This window comes from Petaurus breviceps, unplaced genomic scaffold, assembly GCF_028583685.1.
Source record: "Petaurus breviceps papuanus isolate PSGF00001 unplaced genomic scaffold, PetGlider_PUasm1.0 164, whole genome shotgun sequence".
In the NCBI taxonomy this organism is placed as follows: domain Eukaryota; kingdom Metazoa; phylum Chordata; class Mammalia; order Diprotodontia; family Petauridae; genus Petaurus; species Petaurus breviceps.
Window position 1 is genome coordinate 2,602,122 of NW_027185735.1, and position 18,831 is coordinate 2,620,952.

Below are 18,831 nucleotides of genomic sequence, written 5' to 3' on the forward strand. Positions count from 1 at the left end.
GGAAGTAATTTTACATTCATTTAAAATATTTTGTTTTCAGAAGTTTTAGAGGAAGCTCTTGTGGGAAATGATACTGAAGGCCCACTATGTGAATTGCTTTTTTTCTTCCTCACTGCCATTTTTCAAGCAATAGCTGAAGAAGAAGAAGAAGTAGCCAAAGAACAAATAACTGATGCTGACACCAAAGGTCAGAGTTCAGCTTTATATTCCTGTTTGAATTAATATTAATTTGTTTTGAACTTAAAAATAAATTTCACAAAGACTTATAAAAATTCTCCATTCTAACAGATTCAGTTGTGGGTATGGCATAAGTTGTTAGATATTGATGTGTATTCCAAAGATTCAATTATTTTATATATGTAAGAACTGTTTTTATTGCAGCATAGTTTTGAAGAACTTAAAATTTTTTGTTCCCAGTTTTTTATCTTTTATTTCTTCAGCACTATGAGATATTTCTTCTAAGGGCTAGGAAGGTTATGATTCTTTTATTTACCCATTTTTCATTTAAAGATCCCTCTGAATAGACTCTTTTTTCCCCAATAACTTGATCAGTTAATTTATTACAATACTTTAGTATTTATGACTATAAACTTTTTGTTTTTTAGCAGAATGTATTGACAGTTATTGCTTAGGCAGTTTTTAATTTTGTTCAGTCTTTAGACTCTAGAGTAGTGTTCTCTTCCAATGTTTTTTTTTTTTATTGGAAGATTCTTATTTGGTGATAGGGATTTCACTTGAAAGATATTATCATGTCAATTCCAAGTTTACAATTAATACCTTAATATTTTTTTGCTGTTACTGTGGCATTTTAAAAGTTTGAGAATATGGGGTGGCTAGGTGGCGCAGTGAGAGTCGGCCCTGGAGTCAGGAGGACCTGAGTTCAAATCTGTCCTCAGACACTTAACACACACAAAAAAACCTAGCTTGTATGGCCTTGGGCAACTCACTTAATTCCAATTGCCCTCCAAAAAACGAAAAAAAAAATGTTTGAGAATATCTCATAAGAAAAATATCTTCTAATATTTCTATATATCTTCCACTATTCCCTCTCATTCTCCCCCATCACCCCAGTTAAAATCACATTTACAGAGAAATTTTTGAACCATGTAATGTATGTGCAGATGAAAATAATTGCCTATAAATGTGTTAATCACGAAGTGATATTCTTTATGAGCAGTGCTCAAGAATGAGATTTGTGTCAAAAGAAAAAATGACCACATCACCTGCATCACAAATTAAAATTGTGGTTAAATAAATTAATTTTCATTCTGAAGGAATTAAGTACGACTTAATTTGACAGAATTTGAAACTTTAGACCTCTAAGGCATTCTATACTTCAATAAATATAGAACCAAGGTTGGCAGATGCCCAGACTATCCTTGCATCCTCTTACCAAAGTCAAATATCTTGCAACCTGTGACTTAAATCCTAGTCATTGTTTCTTCAGGTATTCATTAAGAAATGACCTGTATAATTAAATAAGATAATAACATATATATTGTGTAATTAGTTTACATGTCATTCTATGTTTTTTTATAGTATAATTATATACACACAATTTATTATTGGCAAAGTATACATACACACATGGTAGGTAGGGATACCTACTTATCAAAAGGGAGATATTCTTTTTAAAGATAAGATGGAAAAGAGTAAAAGGAAAAAGTATAATGAGAAATAGAGAGAAGGAATGTTATGGGAAGAAACTTAAAATGCATAAAAACAAATTGTAGCAAGTATTTTTTCTTATATGCATTAAATTTTATTGTGAACCATAATAATGTCAGCTGTGTTGTAGTGCAGAGTTATCTGAGTCAAAAAAGGATTAGGGATTTGAATCTATATGGGATCTAGAATCCTAGAGATAAAAAGAATTGGTGGGGGGCTGAATCAAGATGGCGGAGTAGAAACAGCACCTCCACATGCCTCTGGCTTTCACCTTCCCCAATTCATGTAAAAGGGGACTCTGAACAAACTTTGGAGCTGCAGAACCCACAAAATGACACAGAGAAGCTAACCTCCTGCTGAGGGCAGGCGGGCAGGAAGTGGCCAGCAAGTGCTCTGGGAGCAGAGCCCAGCCCCACACTGAGGCTTTAAAACCCAGGGCGGGCCTGACCAGCCACTGGCTGGAGGGACTCCAGATCACCAGCAGTTGTGGCCATTTCCAGATTTATCAACACATAGATGCGAAGGACAAAGTGAGAAGTCACTGCAGTGTGGACTTGGGGACCCGGGAGAGTGTAGGCTTTTGCCCCAAGGGCGAGAAGCTGCTGATCGCCTCTGGGCAGCCGGCTCCACATTGCAGCTTCAGCTCCTGGCCTTCAGACTGTAGGGGGACCAAGCAACCAGTCTGAGGGGTAATAGTTCTAGCTTTAACCTGCTTGGCTCTGGATTGCAGTCTAGGGTGGAGGTCCTAGGGTGTGTGACCAGCTTGCCAGAATGTGTGGAGGCTTCACAGAGGGCACCCAACTAATACCTCCGGCAGCTGAGAAAACCCCAGCATTTGGGACGAAAGCTCCCCTGCCTGGTGGCAGAGTCCTACTGTGGCAAAAAGCCCAGGGGTCAAGGGACTAAGGGGCGACATGACCAGGCAAAGGAAGCAAAGCAAACAGAAGAATCCAATATTGGACTCCTATTTTGGGGACAAAAAGGAGTAAAGCATGGAACAGGAGAAAGATAGTGAAGCCCAGAAATCCTGCACCAAAAGCTTCAAAGGAAAATACGAGCTGGTTACAGGCCATAGAGGACCTTAAGAAGCAGATAAGAGAAGTGGAGGAAAAATTGGGAAGAGAAATGAAAATGATGTTAGAAAATTATGAAATGAGAGTCAACAGCCTGACTGAGGAAAATCACACCTTTAAAAACAGACTAACTGAAATGGCAAAAGAGGCCCAAAAAGGCAATGAGGAGAGGAATGCCTTAAAAAGCTGAATTTGCCAGATGGAAAAAGAATCTCAAAAGCTCAATGAGGAGAATCATTTCCTCAGATCTAGAATGGAGCAAAGGGAAGCTAGTGACTTTATGAGAAATCAGGATGATGTTAAACAGATCCAAACAAATGAAAGAAGAGAAGGCAATGTGAAATATCTCATGGGAACAACCACTGACCTGGAAAATAGATCCAGGAGAGATAGTCCTCCTTTTCAGGGGACTACCTGAAAGCGATGATCAAAGAAAGAACCTAAAAATCATCCTTCAAGAAATTCTCAAGGAAAATTGCCCTTATGTTTTAGAACCAGAAGGCAAAACATATGTTGAAAGAATCCACTGATCACCTCTGAAAAAGATCCCAAAAAGAAAACTCTAGGAATATTATAGCCAGGTTCTGGAATTCCCAGATGAAGGAGAAAATATTACAAGTAGCCAGGAAGAAACAATTTGAATATTGTACAAACACAATCAGGATAACACAGGATCTGGTAGCTTCTACACTGAGGGATCGAAGGGCCTGGAATATGATATTCCCGAGGGCAGAGGAGCTAGGATTAAAACCAAGAATCACCTACCCAGCAAAACTGAGTATCATGTTTCAGGGGAAAATATGGTCATTCAGTGGAATAGAGGACTTTCAAGCATTCTTGATGAAAAAACCAGAGTTGAATAGAAAATTTGACATTCAGATACAAGAAGCAAGAGACGTTTGAGAAGGTAAACAGGGAAAAGAAATCATAAGCCACTTATCAGAGTTGAACTATTAACATTCCTACATGGAAAAACAATAATTGTAGCTGATGAAACTTTTCTCAAGTATGAAAATAATTGAAGGGAATAGAACTATATATATGTCTATATCGGACGGTATACAGGTGTATGAATACATATGTGAATATGTGTATATATGCTTACAGGTATACATAGAGGACACAGGACCAATTTAATAGGAAGGGATGATATTTAAAAGGTGAAATTAAGAGGTGAGAGAGGAATATAATGAGAGATGGAGAGAGACACAATGGGGTAAATTATCATATAGACGAAGCGAGGGAAAATGGTTACAATGGAGGGGAAGAATAGGAAGGCAAAAATGGAATGGGTTAACCTTATTCTCACTGAATTTGGCTCGGGGAGGGGATGAAATACACACTAAATAGGGTATCTCACCCTACAGGAGAGTAGGTGGAAGGGGATGAGGGGGGGTATAATGGAAGGGAGGGCAGGCTGGGGGGGAGAGAGTTTGGAATCACTTTCTTCTGAAAAGGTACAGGATCAAAGTAGAGAATAGAACAAGTGGGTGGTGGGATAGGAAGGAGGGAAATATAGTGAGTCTTTTACAATATATCTACTATGTTAATTTTTTGCATTAGCTGCCCATGTACAACCTATACTGAACTGCTTATCTTCCCAGTAAGGGTAGGTGACAAAGGAGGAAGGGAATGAATCAAGAATTCAAAGTTTTAAAATCAAATGTTTAAAATTATATATATACATACTATTTTTAATACTCTTTTACATGTAATTGGGAATACAGGCACTGGGGCATAGCGATCCACCATGCCCTACTAGAAAAGTCTAAGGGAGTATGGGAGAGAGCAGATTGGAGGAGGGGATATCCTGTGGGATTGCTATTTTGGGGTGGTAGATAGGGGAGAAAATTTGCAACTCAAAATCTGGCGGAAATTAATGATGTAAACCAGAAGTTAATAAAGCATTTGAAAAATAAAAGAAAAAGAATGGAAAAAGGAATGCACTGGAAGGGAAAGGAAGGTTTAAAAAACATTACCTAACACAATCAGTACACAAGAAGGGAGAAGCAGCTGGTTGAACTTCACTTTCAACTGGTCAAAAGAAGAATACACAGATAGTTGGGCACAGAAATACATTTGACTCAACAGGGAAAGAAGAGGGAAAGGTAAAAATGGGAGTATGGGGAATTAGAAGGTAGATTAAGGGAGGGATCAGTCCTAAGCAAAAAAAATTCTAAGAATGTTTAAAAAATACTTATAGCTGTTTATGAGGTGGCAAAATATATGAATCTAAGGGGGTGTCCCTAAATTGGGGAATGGCTGAACCAAGTTATGGGGTGTGGGGAGAGACAGAGAGGGAAAGGGGAGGAGGGAATATTATTGGGCTGAACCCTTAGTGTAATAACTAGCCACAATTCCAGAGGATTAATGATGAAACATTCTCTCCATCTCCTAATGGAAGTAAAGGATGCAGAATACAGAATGAGACAAATTGTTTTGGACATAGCCAATGTGGAAATTTGCTTTGATTCATTAATGCATCTTTGTATAGTTTTGTTTTTCTTGTGTTCTCAATTGGAGGTAGAAGATTGGAATGAGAAGGTGAAAAGGTGAATCTTGGATGAGACTAAAAACAAATAAAATATTCTAAAAAGAAAAACAAAAGGATTTGTGAAAGGAAATAATCAGCAAATACATATAAGGCATCTTCACTTAGAATGGGATACAAAGGTAGAAATTAAATAGATCCCTGTCCTCAAGGGGATATATATAAAATAAATATTTTCCCTTATATACATTAGAAGAAAATATTTGTATAGTTCTTCTATGGGTAATAATTATTCTTGAGCCAATATTTTTCGTAAAAATAGTCTTTGAAAAGCTTTTCGTTTCACCTTTTCCCAATTTATCTCTAAAAAGAATATTTTACTTTTGATAAGTAGAAGGCATGTGTGTACATTCATCTGTGTGTTTGTGTGTGTATATATGCATATTCATATGCAACATATACACAGTACTTGTAATTTTATAAGTGATTACATAATTTCCAAGTTGTACCTCCAGTTCATTTCTCTAGGGCCTTTTGTTTGCCGTGCAAGAGGATATTATAAGGTATGTATTTTCACTACAGAAAGTATTCTGAAAAAAATAAAAGTGTGATAATCAGTTGGCAAAAAATATAACCAAACTTATGAAAATTAATAAATAGATTCCATATATGAGTATTTAGAACTATTAGAAATTTTATATTACCAATGTAATTCAAAAGTATATTTGGCTAGGGGGGAGTGAGGAGCGAGCAGCAGAGCAAGTGTGTGTGTGTTTGTACATATATGTCTTATAGGTAATTTGCTTTTTCACTTTTCCCATATCATACACTTGTTTGTGCTTAAAATATATTCTTTGAAGCATTTGATGTTTAACGTGTTGTCATCATTAGTTTAGGTTGAATTTAGATAGCTTGCAAAAGTTAGGAATAGAAACATACAATTGTCAACCTGGACTGTATCTCAAATACCATTTAATCCAAACCTTTTTTATTTTATAGATGAGGAAACTAGAGCCCAAGGAAGTTATGTGAATTGCCCAAAGTCACATCAACTAGCTACTGGCAGAGCCAGGAATAAAGCCTAGGCCTTTTGACTTCAATCTTATTTTCTTTCCATTCCACTATGATGCACCAATAGCTGTTTGATTTGTTTTGTTTTTGATTGAAACATGAAATTTCTGTTTCTTATCATTCTTTGGTTTTAAGATAGGCTCCAAACTGATTTACCTCCATTTGCTTCTTGGATTGAAAGATTTTTGAGACTTGGAAGAAATTTTTTTTTTAAGTGGAAAATTTAGTGAATTTTCCTGAGCATTAGACAGCTGTGAATTTTGACTATTTCTAACCTATAGGATTGTGAATACAGTATTTGGAAATATTATATTTGGAACTGTGTGGGCTAATATGTTATGATTGGATAGTGTGAAAGGGCTGGCCATATTTCTGTCAGCCCTCTGGAGAACTATCCACAAGTGATGAGCTATCATTGTTTGAGACTGATGAAATTTTCCTAGAAATGGCAAGTGTTTTTAAAGTGTTTTTAGGTCTTCTTAAGTAACAACTTATGTTTGGTTTCTAAAAATTATAGCATTAAACCTTGACATGAGTTAACTTTAAAAATCTTTGTAAAAGAGTTATCTGAATTGTTTGATTTTAATTTTTGAAGTAACCTTTCCAAAGACCAAATTCTAAGTCAAGAAAACAAAGTATTGTGAAGTATGATTTATTTAAATAATTTTCAAAGCACATTGCAACTTTTATGTAAATGTGTATGTGCATCTATTGTGAATATCCTAACAATTGCCTTTTTTACATAAACTAGTAAGGAAAATTTAGTGAATACTGCACGATTTAGGATACATCATTTTTAGATGGCATGTAGGCAGAATGAATAGTGATAAGTTCTTCTTGTACTTAGTGTTGATTCTGTTGAGGCTTATGAATGCTAAGTTGTCTCTTCAATCTTTTTAAAAGGGCTGCTTTCCTACCCAATATGCAAACTTTGATTTGTACTAGAATAAAGTATTTATTTCCTTAAAGATTTAACAGAGGCTTTGGATGAAGATGCAGACCCCACAAAATCTGCACTGTCTGCAGTTGCAACTTTGGCAGCTGCATGGCCACAGTTACACCAGGGTATGTGTGGGTTTAATTTTTTTTATTTAATTTTTAATTTTTATTTTTATAAAAAGGCAAATTTTTCATTACTAAATATCTTTAATAGTTTATATTTTAAATAACTTTATTTTATTTTTTTTAACAACTATAGGCTGCAGTTTGAAAAGCTTGGATCTTGATAGCTGCACTCTTTCTGAAATCCTCAGACTTCACATCCTAGCATCAGGTGCTGATGTTACATCAGCAAATGCAAAATATCGTTATCAGAAACGAGGAGGATTTGATGCTACAGATGATGCTTGTATGGAACTTCGTTTAAGTAATCCTAGTCTATTGAAGAAACTTTCAAGTACTTCAGTATATGATTTGTTACCAGGTAAAGGAGAAAAGAGAGAAAAAGCCTTTGTCACCCCCATTCTTCTTAACCATTCTGCTTCTCTACCATAAAAAGGCTAAGAATTTAAAACCATTTGACTATAAATTGTTCCTTACATGCAAACAATAGAAAAAATACTATTATTATAGTTGTTTATAATTTTATTTTTATCCCTCCCTTTGTTTCGTTCTAAATTTGAATGGTATTAAATTGTACAACTTCTCTTTAACAAACATTTCTTAAGTGTCTACTATGTGCAGTGTATTGTGTTAGAGGATTCTAAAGATTTTAAAAAGCCATCCCTACTTTCTCTTTTTTTGTTTTTAAATCCCTGACTCTTGCTTACACTGGACCCCTAGTCATCTCTTCATGTCCTACAACACAGACAGGAGGAACTGGCATATTCTTTTTCTTTTTTTTTTTTTGCTTTTTTGGAGGGCAGTTGGGCTTAAGTGACTTGCCCAAGGTCACATGACTAATAAGTGTTAAGAGTCTGAGTCCTGATTTGAACTCAGGTCTTCCTGACTCCAGGGCCAGTGTTCTATTCACTGTGCTACCTAGTGCATCGCCCCTCCCCCCGCCCCCCATCCCTACTTTCAAGGAGCTTATACCTAGTACAAGATGGTACAACATATGGTACAAGTGTTGTTGTTGTTTGTCCTTCATTCTTGAAAAGGACCATGACATCAGGAACGTGATGCCATGACTTGCAAGTGAATTGGATTTAAGTGAGGGAGGGCTGTGCAAAGTCACAAGCCTTAGTCTCTCCTCCAGAGCCATCTGAGACTAATAGCAATATATAGATCAGGATTACTGCAGATGGCCCCAGATACAGTGGGGGACCTTGGCCTTTTTAAGTTAAGGTCTTTCCCAGGTCTCACTTTGACTGAGACAACACCATTTCATGATTAAGGCTAAGCAAAGAATGGCCTTTTTCATGTGGTCAAAAATTTAAAAAATCAATCTGGGAGGGGAAGACCCTCAGGGTTTCTGGCCAGAATGGAAACAATTGCTATTTACACTCAGTCTGTCTGGACAGCTCCTCAGTTTCCTTTGTGGGTTCATATATCAAGTCCTACTTCCTGTTTTGGGGCATGCCCTGGAGCTCTGTCCTGGTTCCTCTCCTTTTTCTCTATGGCTCATAATTCCCTTGGGTTCAATTTCTTTCTCTTTGTAGAAGACTCCCAAATCTACACATTTAGCACTCATTTATCTCCTGAATTCTAGCTCTACAACTGCTCATATGTCACATAGGTGTCTCAAATTCAGTATGTTCAAGATAGAGCTCATTAACTTTCCCCTTAAGCCTACTCCTTTTCTTGACTAATCTGTATTTGTGAAGGGTGCAACTAACTTTCTGATCACCTGAATTCAAAATCTGTTGTTATCCTTGACTGTTCCTGTTTCTGACTCCCTATTTCCTGTCAATTCCCAAGTCTTAGCAGTGCTACCTCCATAACATCTCTTCTACCTGTCCCCTTCTTTCACATAGCCAGAGGTCAGACCTCTATTAATATCTGCATTAATGTGAGGACAGAACCAGACTACCTATCTAGTGCTTCTCTCTCCCCTCCTCCAACCAACTATGCCAGTTTTATATATGTAGTTTTTGTGTTTTCAACTAGATAATTCTTACTAATCAGGAGTCATGTCTTTATTTTTAATTTTAAATATTTTAATGTATTGCAAGATACCCAGATACTCAAATACTTATAGAATAAATGTACTAATGAGACATTTTTAATGGTCAGTCCCTAACCACACTTTCCATTAAATGTTAAAATAAAAGGAAAGATTTTAAGATATCTCTTTATTATAATCAGTGGTAACAAAGTATCTTAACCTGAAAGACCAATGTATCAAGGAGTTGTAATTATAGATTTGGGAGACTTTTAAAATGAAAAACACAAATATATAGTATTAATGTGTAGATAGTTTACTCTTTTAAGTAAAAAAAGTTCAAATTGGACATATACTTAGATCTTTTATCCACAGAGAGGTGTGGTACATCACTGTGTTAACTAGCAATAGGGGCTGACTGAAGAGATTGCCCAGTCTGCTATCAATCAATGCCTTATTTGACAAGATAGATATAGGGAGTATACATATGTCTAAAGTCTAGGGTACCCATAATGAGGAGTCTAGGATGCATATAATGAGGTAGGGTGTTGGTATAGATAGTCCGGTGGATACTGAATGTCTTTATGAGCAATAGAAAGCCAGTTCAAAGTAATTCCTACAGGTGCGATTCATTACTATACCAGAGAGAGAGAGAGAGAGAGAGAGAGAGTGTTTTGCTGGGGCCTACTCATGAGCAATTGCTAGGCATAGACTCCTTGGGCTGGAGAGAAACTGCCAATCGTGTTTTGAGATGAGAGAGAAATATAGTCTTGGAATCAGGGCCTGAATGAGAGGGTAGGATGGTTTCCATTAAGAAAAACAGTGAAGTCAGGAGACATTTGGATTGAGGAGTTAAGATAAGTCTGGTTTCCGATAAGATATTGGAGTGTTGGTAAGAGCATCAAGGCAAAGCTGTCCTGTAACAGGCATTTTTCACATGTAGGTGGAGAGGAGGAGTTCTTATGTCATGGACCCTTTTAATGGGTATGATGAATACTGTGAATAGAATAATGTAGTTTTTTAAAAATTTGTAATTGAAGTGATTGCTGAATTTCAACTAGAGTTTAGGGAAAATATATGTAATTTTTCTCTCCATCTAAGGTCACCCTGAAATGGACTTGGAGAACAAGTTTGGGCTAAAACTTTTAGGAAAGATCCTTACTTAAATGGATAGTTGAAGCTTTGGAATAAATAAAATTAGGGATAGAAGTTGATAGGGTAGTAAAGAAGAGCAAGTATAGGTTTTATATTTAGGTTTTAGTAAAACCTAAGGAAGAGTTTCAATAGAGACATAATAAATAGCATCAGGGATAAGGCAGTTTGGTGTAATGGAGCATTAAAAGTCAAAAGGACAAGCTTGAGACCCAGTTCTGATATTTGCTAGACAAGATACTTTATCTCTTCAGGCTGTTTTTCTTCATTTGTAAGATGGAACTGTTAGTTTGCACGTACTACCTTACCTCAAAACACAATGTGAAGAAAATACTTCATAAACTTTTAGGTTGCTGGGTCTAACATATACCTGCTTTGTGAGTTAAGTTGTATATAAATGTGAAAATTAGTATACATTAATGAATAGCTACTTTGCAGACAGTAAGATCTGGGTTCAAGTACATTCTTTAAAATATGGAGACTATATGACCGTGGGCAAATCATTTTAATCTCTCAAAGTGCTACTCTCAGTTTCACAGGGAACTCTATAAGATACAGGTTGTGCAACTGTTGCCAATTCTACATCAATTAATGGGAGTCTTTTCACCAAGAATTTCCTGCTTCCTTGATGAAATCATTATCTTCTTCCCTCCACACTTTCCCCAACCCCCAAAGTGAGTTATTTAAGGTAGTAGTGAATGCTGTGATAGAGTGATTTAAAATTTAAGATGGCTTATTTTCTACATTTATTTGCTGTCAAAAGCCATGTTTCAATTTAGTCTAAAGTTGAGTCCTGTCTTTTGGGTAAATAACCTAAAAATTAATAAAGGGTGAATGATTCTGCATTAACCATAAAAACTGTGAATAAGACTTTTGTTGATGTATTTTAAAATTTATTCATTTATTACATCTAGGTGCCATTTAAGGTAATGTCTATATTGAGTCTTTTTTTTTCTTTTAGATGTACTGTTTGACATATTTAAGACAGCTTTTTCTTTTTATTAGACATTTTTGCATTAGATCACAGGAACTAGGGATTTGACATGCTCCTATTATGTATCATTTAGAAGTCATATTCATGATTTTTAACAGGTGAGAAGATGAAGATACTTCATGCTCTGTGTGGGAAACTACTGACCCTTGTCTCCACTAGGGATTTTATTGAAGACTATGTAGACATATTAAGACAGGCCAAGCAGGAGTTCCGGGAGCTCAAGGCAGAGCAACATCGAAAAGAGAGGGAAGAAGCAGCAGCCAGGTCTGAATCAGATAAAGTTACCAGAGATATATGATTGTAATTTAGTATTCCAATAGAATATGTTGGCTCATTTGTGGCAGATGCTTTTCTTTGCCCTTGTTCTTTATGTTCCTACTTTACACATGGGTTAGTGTGATATATGGGGGAGAACCCTGGGCTTTAGGGACAGAAGACCCGTATTTCAGTCATAGGTCTGGTACTTTTGTGACTTTGTGCATATCTTAGTTCCTTCATTTGCAAAGTGGGAATAAAACACTGTCCACCTCAGAATTATAAATCTTAAAATGCTATATAAATATAAATTAAAATCTTGGTCGATGATAGAAGAATTTTATGAATGTTGTTTTCCTGCTCTTAGGAGCTGGAATTGACAATCCACTGCTAAAAATCGTATCTTCTATGCCCTTGTAATTAAGGAAAAGATTCAGATAGTACTTGTGATACTCTTACATGCTTTAAATAAGCTGAAGCATCTTATCTTCATGATTAGGATTCGTAAAAGGAAGGAAGAGAAACTTAAAGAACAAGAACAAAAGATGAAAGAAAAAGAAGAAAAACTTAAGGAAGAAGAACAAAGAAATCCTACAGCAGAAGTATCTACTGGGTATGACTTTTAGTTAATAACCTATTTAGTAATGTTTTTTAAGTCCTCAAGTGTTATGGAAATTAAATGTTACAAAACACCTTATGATTTCTAAAGTTTTCCTGTAATTTAGAAAACCAGTTTTAGTACAATGATCTTATAATATCTGTCAGATACTGAATTTAAGTATGAGAAGCTAATATCAAATTATAAGCTGTGTTGCAAAAATTTGTATATAAATTTATGCTTGCAGCTCTTACACATTTTTCCATGGAAATCATTATTACTGATAAAAATGTATTTAATCCATAATGTAGATGAAATACAATAATAATATATAATACTGTATCTTTAGAGTCCTAAATAAACCTTACCCCAGCCAAGAATAAATAACTAACGAGATGGATAATTCCTAGTTGGGAATTCAACTGCCTATAATTTTGAGTTTCCATGAAATTTATTGCATGGACATGTCTTTTTTCATTTTAGCAAATAAAGTAATAATTTTTGGTTGATTATATTTTTAATAGCCTTTATTTTTATATTTCATTTTTTATTCCTCCCCATTGAGCCATTCCTTAAAGCGCTAGATTTGGAGTCAGAAAGACCTGAGTTTTGAATCCTGCCGCAGATACTATGTATCCCTGGTCAAGTTACTTAACTAACTATTTATTGTTACTATTTATTATCCTCATTTTCCTCAAATGTAAAATGAGGATAATAAAACCTCTTAGAGTTTGTTGTGAGGATCAAATAAAATTATACAGCAAACTTTAAAGTGCTATATAAATCTTAGCTATTCCAACAAAAGGGGTAAGATTCAAATTAAAGTACTGTATAAATGTTAGCTATTCTTACAGAAGAAAAAAAGCAAGTTCTGCTAAACTAAACACCATACTGACAATTTATGACAGTTTATGCAATATTCCACTTCCTTAACTCACCATTTCTATGATTAAAAGTCAAAGAAAAATTACACTTTCTCAGGGACAAATATATTTATTATTGTTATAATTTAGTTATTTTTTTTTTTGGAGGGGGGAAGACAGGGCAATTGGGGTGAGTTGCCCAAGGTCACACAGCTGGTAAGTGTGTCAAGTGTCTGGGGCCAGATTTGAACTCAAGTCCTCCTGACTCCAGGGCTAGTGCTCTATTCATTGCACCACCTAGCTGCCCCAATTGAGTTATTTTTTATAGTTTACACCCAGTTTTGTTTTGTAATTTTCTCCATATATATATATATATACGTATACATAGATAATATACATTACTGTAGTCATTGTGTATGTTTTCACTGTCAATTTCATATAAGACACCTGGGTGATTTGTAATGCTATGTTAGAAAGATAGAACCATGGAATTTGGAATTATGGAACTGAGGAAATTTTCAAGTTTCTAGAAGTGGAAATAAAATGCCCTATGAGCAGTTACTATGCTTATCATATTGTATAGCTGTTTAGTGAATTTAATAATTTATTATTAAGGGAAGAAGAACGAGAAGATATTGATACTAGCACTGAAAGCAAAGAAATTGAACGGAAAGAACAGGATCAGGATACAGCCACAGAGGATGAAGAAGATTTGGTATTGCATAAAAGAAGAAGAGGTAATTACTATATCTTTTGCTTTCTTTTTAAAGTTAATTTTAAAATGAAACTTTAAAAAGAGCAGCTATGTAATATAGTGGGTATTGAGCCCCAGCCTCAAAGCCCAGAAGCTCTAGGTTCATTCCTACCTTTGACACATACTTTCAGATCACTTAAAAGTGCTCGTTAGCTCCCTAAATCTGTAAATTACAGAGAAGGTGCTAATCTACACTGGTATAGGAAGTTTCCTCACTAATGTTTCCTATAAAATTAGTTTCCTATAACAATGAAATCACAAGACCAGTCCCTATCTTTATCTTCTTAATTATAAAAATTATCAAATGTTTATCCAGTTCTCAATAATAATCAATAAAATGCTATTAATCCGTTTTATTCATAAAATGGAAGAGGTACCACAGGATCATAGAAAGGAAAGATTGTTGTCACAAATGAGAAGAAAATGGAGCCTGTAAGCCACTAAACTTCAATTTCTGCAAGTGACAATTTCAAATAAGTCAATATGGTTTCATCAAGAAATCATGCCAGACTAACTTCATTTTATTTTGATAGGTTAACTATGCTGGTAGATTAGTAATACTGTAAATAAAAGTTTATGCAGATTTTTTTGTCATTTAAAAAAAATTTTATATTCTTGTAGACAAAATGAATTGATATATGAGCTACATGATAGTATAATTAGTTGGATATAGTTAATTGAATTTTGAAACTGGTAGAATAAACCCGAATCTAGAGTAGTCATTAATGATTAAATACTGTCTTGAAAAAAGTTTTATAGTAGAGTACCCTTGAGATCTGTACTTGGCCTTACACTGCCTAACATTTCTTTAAATGACTTGAATAGAGATATAAAGAGCTTGCTTACTAAATTTGCAGCTGATGCAAAACTGGAAGTGTTAGATAATCTGTTGGATGACAGAATCAAGATATTAAAAAATCTTAATAGGCTAAAACATTGGACTGGTTGTAATAAAAGGAAATTTAAGCTATTGTCAGAATCAGCTTCAAAGTACAAGATGGGGAAGGCATATCTAGACAGCAGTTCACATAAAGAAGGTCTTGGTGTTTTAATGGACTTCTTGTTCAAAATTAGAAAATTGTGAGCTATGAAAACTGAGAAAAGCTCATGTAAACATAGTTTACATTGAGAGGCTATTAGTGTCCTGGAATAGGGAGGTGATAGATAGCCCTCCTGTATTCTACTCAGCTTAAGTGTAGATTATGGTTTTCAGTTCTGGGCACCAAGTTTTAGAAAATATGTTAATAAGATGGAAACTGACCAGAAGAGAACACTTACTCTGCCTGACCCCAGAAGGCTTGATGATAAGACAAAAGTAGAATGAGGAAAACCTTGGGTAATGGGTTCCTTCTGTCTAAAGGTCTTCAAAGAACACTGAGGTTTGTTGTAGAGCAGAATCTTGTTTCAGGTATGGTTTGAACTGGGTAGTTTCTGAGGTCCTTTCCCACTCTATGATTGTGTGAACATAACTGAAAGAACATATTATATTCCCTGTAATTTCTTTCCTTTATTTTGGCACTTTTACTTAGAATGGTTAGATGTTAAATTACATTTATTTTACCTTCAGGGAAAAAAATTATACTAATGTCAGTGATTTGACTGAGACAGTATCTTAAAGATTGTGGTGCCAAAGCAATAATTTCTTTATGATAAAATTGAATAATGTTTTATAGCAGTCACCTTTAGACAGTCAGTGGGACATATTGGGTTTGCATTTGTTAGTGAAACAATTGGAAATTTTAACATTAAAAGTAACACTAAAGATTCCTTAATCCATATTGGAAACTTTTAAATTCTTCCTTGGTAAAAGGATTAAATATTGAACATAAAAGTAGAGTGACTGACTTGGTTCTGTTTGGGGGAAAGGAGGAGTGAAGAAGAGTGTTATTTAGATTAGAAAGTGTAATAAATACACAATGTTTTCTTTGTTTCAGATCTATGTAATTTCATATCTATTTTCTTACTTTTATAATTGGGTGTCTTTAAACTGTTATGCTCTGCATTGGTGTAGGATGTCCCTTTACTATTTGAGAACACCAGATTCATGACCGTGATTTCCCTCCCAGGGTTGTTGGGACCTCCAGTGAGACAAGTGATGAAAAAAATAAAACTATGTAAAACATAAAAAAGTTGTGTGAAAACCTGTTTTATTATGATAATTCTAGTGAAAATTGTAAATATGGGATTAACTGTCCTTCTATTTGTAGGAAAAAGAGGGCAAAATGGATTTAAAGAATTCTTAAGTCAAGAAGATTCTGGTTATTCAAAGACCGAACCACTTACTGCTGATGAAGAAGAAACTCTAAAACAGGAACAACAAAAAAAGGAGAAAGATCTTTTAGAAAAAATTCAAAGTGCCACAGCCTGTACAAATATTTTCCCCTTAGGTCGTGATCGCATGTATAGGCGTTATTGGATTTTTCCTTCTGTTCCTGGATTGTTTATAGAAGAGGATTATTCTGGTCTCACTGAAGATATGTTGTTGCCTAAATCATCATCATTTCAAAATAATGTACAGTCTATAGTGACAGGTGAACTTCAAGAATCAACTAAAACTGCGGAATCTTTTAAGTCTGAATCTACCTCCCACATTGACTCTACGGAGCTACCAAGGCCAGTGCATAAGCCAAATCGGTGGTGTTTTTATAGTTCTAGGGAGCAACTAGACCAACTAATTGAGGCTCTTAATTCTCGAGGATATAGAGAGAGTGCCTTAAAAGAAACTCTTCTACAAGAAAAAAGTAGAATATGTGAACAACTGGCCAATTTTTCTGAAGAAAAATATCATATTCCAGGTAAAGTTGTATTAAAGGTACTTTATTTTTTATTACTAGTTTTTAAAAATTGCTATCATGTTTAGTTCTTGGCCATATTTTTTAATCATGTTTTTAAAAATTTTATTAATGCATGTACCACAGTCATTTCCCCTTAATACCTTCTGTTGAACTTGTCCTTGTAACAAAAGCATTTATGTAAAAACCACCTGATAAGACAACTGGTAGTCATATGCCACATACCACAACCATAGTTCCCTTCTTCCCTGCTAAATTGGAGGTAGGTTTTAATGTTCTTTAATGTGTGTGCTGTTTTTCTGTGGTGCTTTCTTCCCTCTGCATATTATTTCTGTTTTATTCTGCATGCTTCGTGCCATCTTTCAAGGCAGTGGTATCAAATGCAAATAGAAATGCAGGGATATATTGACCATATAAATATCATTTATGTTTTATCCATATAAATATCATTTATGTTTTATTGCATTTTTATTTATTTTGTTAAATATCCTCAACTACATTTTCATCTGGTTTGGGTCATGCTCAGGGGACATGTGGACCATATGATTGACACTGTTTTAGAGGATTAGTTTTGAAGAAGCTCTTTTCATCAGCTTTTCTGCATGTGAATTTTTCTAACTTAATTATTTTTTGAAATTTATTTGAAGAATTTTCATTTAAGATGGCAGTGTGAAAGTTCATAAGAGAATCCTAGCTTAGCAAATATCTGGAAAGGACCCATTAAAGACCTATGATAAAGAAAACTAAAAGGAAACATTCATAACTTTATTTATCCAGTTAAGAACATTAAAAGTCTTCTGCTAGCAGGGAGAAATGCCTCAATAAGGAAGCCCTTGTACACTCCACCAGACATATACTTAACCAACTAATACTCTGAATAAGGGAATATTAAGCCGACAGTAATCAGGCACTTGAAGGTTGATGCTGGCCCCAACCTGTCAGAACAGAAGTCAAGAACAGAACCAGATGTCATTGTCATTGTGCAGAATGACAGGGCCTGGCATGGGGGAATGCAGAGAACATAACAGAAGACATAGAGTGTGTTGTCCTAGCAAGCCAACGTCACTGAATCAAATAGTGGGGGTGGGGGGTGGGGGGGGTAAAGTATAAGAAGACCAGAAAAGTGAGAGGGTTCTGGCTTATGAAGGATTTTGAAGACCAAAGGGGGATTTTGCATTTTATCCTAGAATCATAGGGAGCCACTAGATTTATTGATTGGGAAGAAGGGTCAGGGGCGGGAAGTTATGGAATGACATGGTCAGACCTGTTTTCACAAAAAACATTTTTGTGACTGAGTGGTAGATAGTTTGGAGTAGGGAGAAACTTGAGGAAGGCTGACCTTCCAGAAGGTTGTTATAATAGGCTAGAGATGATGAGGACCTTCACCAGAATAGTGGCAGTATTAGAGGACAGAAGGCTGTATTCAAGAGATGTTGCAAAGGTGAAATTGACAGGCCTTGGCAACAAATTGGACAGTGAGGGGGACATTCAGGAAGAGGAGAAATAGTAAAGAATCCAAGAATAAGACTTCTAGTTTCTGAACCTGAGGAACTGAGAGAATGATGTTGCCCTCTATAGTAATGGGGGAAGGTAGGAGATGGGTGGGGTTTAGGGGGGAAATAATAAGTTCAGTTTTGGACATGTTGAATTTAAGGTGATTACTGGATATTCAGTTTAAGAGGCCTGAAAGACATTTGGAGATGTAGGATTCAGGTCAGCAGAGGTTGGGACAGGTAGAATTGAGAATCATAAACGTAGGGATGGTAATTGAATCTACTGGAACTGATGAGATCACCAAATGAAATAGTATAGAGATAAAGTGAAGAGGGCTGAGGACAAAACCTTGAGAGGCACGTGTGATTAGAGGGCATTATCTGGATGAGGAGGTTGCAAAGGAATGGTCAGATAGGTAGGAGGAGAACCAGAAGAGTTGATTTCCTGAAAACCTTGACAAGAGTGGGTGATCAATAGCATCAAAAGACTGCAGAGAAGGGCACAAGTAAGAAGGGGACACTTTGGAGAGACCAGTTTCAGTGGAATGCTAAGGTTAAAAGTTGGGGTTAAGGGAAAAGTGAGA

General features: G+C 35.5%; 1 protein-coding gene across 3 annotated transcripts in view; it reads left to right on the plus strand.

The window, feature by feature from the left end:
• BAZ1A (bromodomain adjacent to zinc finger domain 1A) overlaps window positions 1-18,831 on the plus strand; it is a 122,453-nt gene that overhangs the window by 74,372 nt on the left and 29,250 nt on the right. For 2 of the 3 annotated variants that reach the window (XM_069082206.1, XM_069082205.1), the window contains 7 exons: window positions 41-187; window positions 7,273-7,368; window positions 7,502-7,726; window positions 11,591-11,756; window positions 12,247-12,360; window positions 13,824-13,945; window positions 16,170-16,757. In XM_069082206.1, coding sequence (XP_068938307.1) covers window positions 41-187; window positions 7,273-7,368; window positions 7,502-7,726; window positions 11,591-11,756; window positions 12,247-12,360; window positions 13,824-13,945; window positions 16,170-16,757 — 1,458 coding nt within the window. The remainder of the gene's footprint in view (window positions 1-40; window positions 188-7,272; window positions 7,369-7,501; window positions 7,727-11,590; window positions 11,757-12,246; window positions 12,361-13,823; window positions 13,946-16,169; window positions 16,758-18,831) is intronic. The other variant, XM_069082207.1, reaches the window with a different exon arrangement.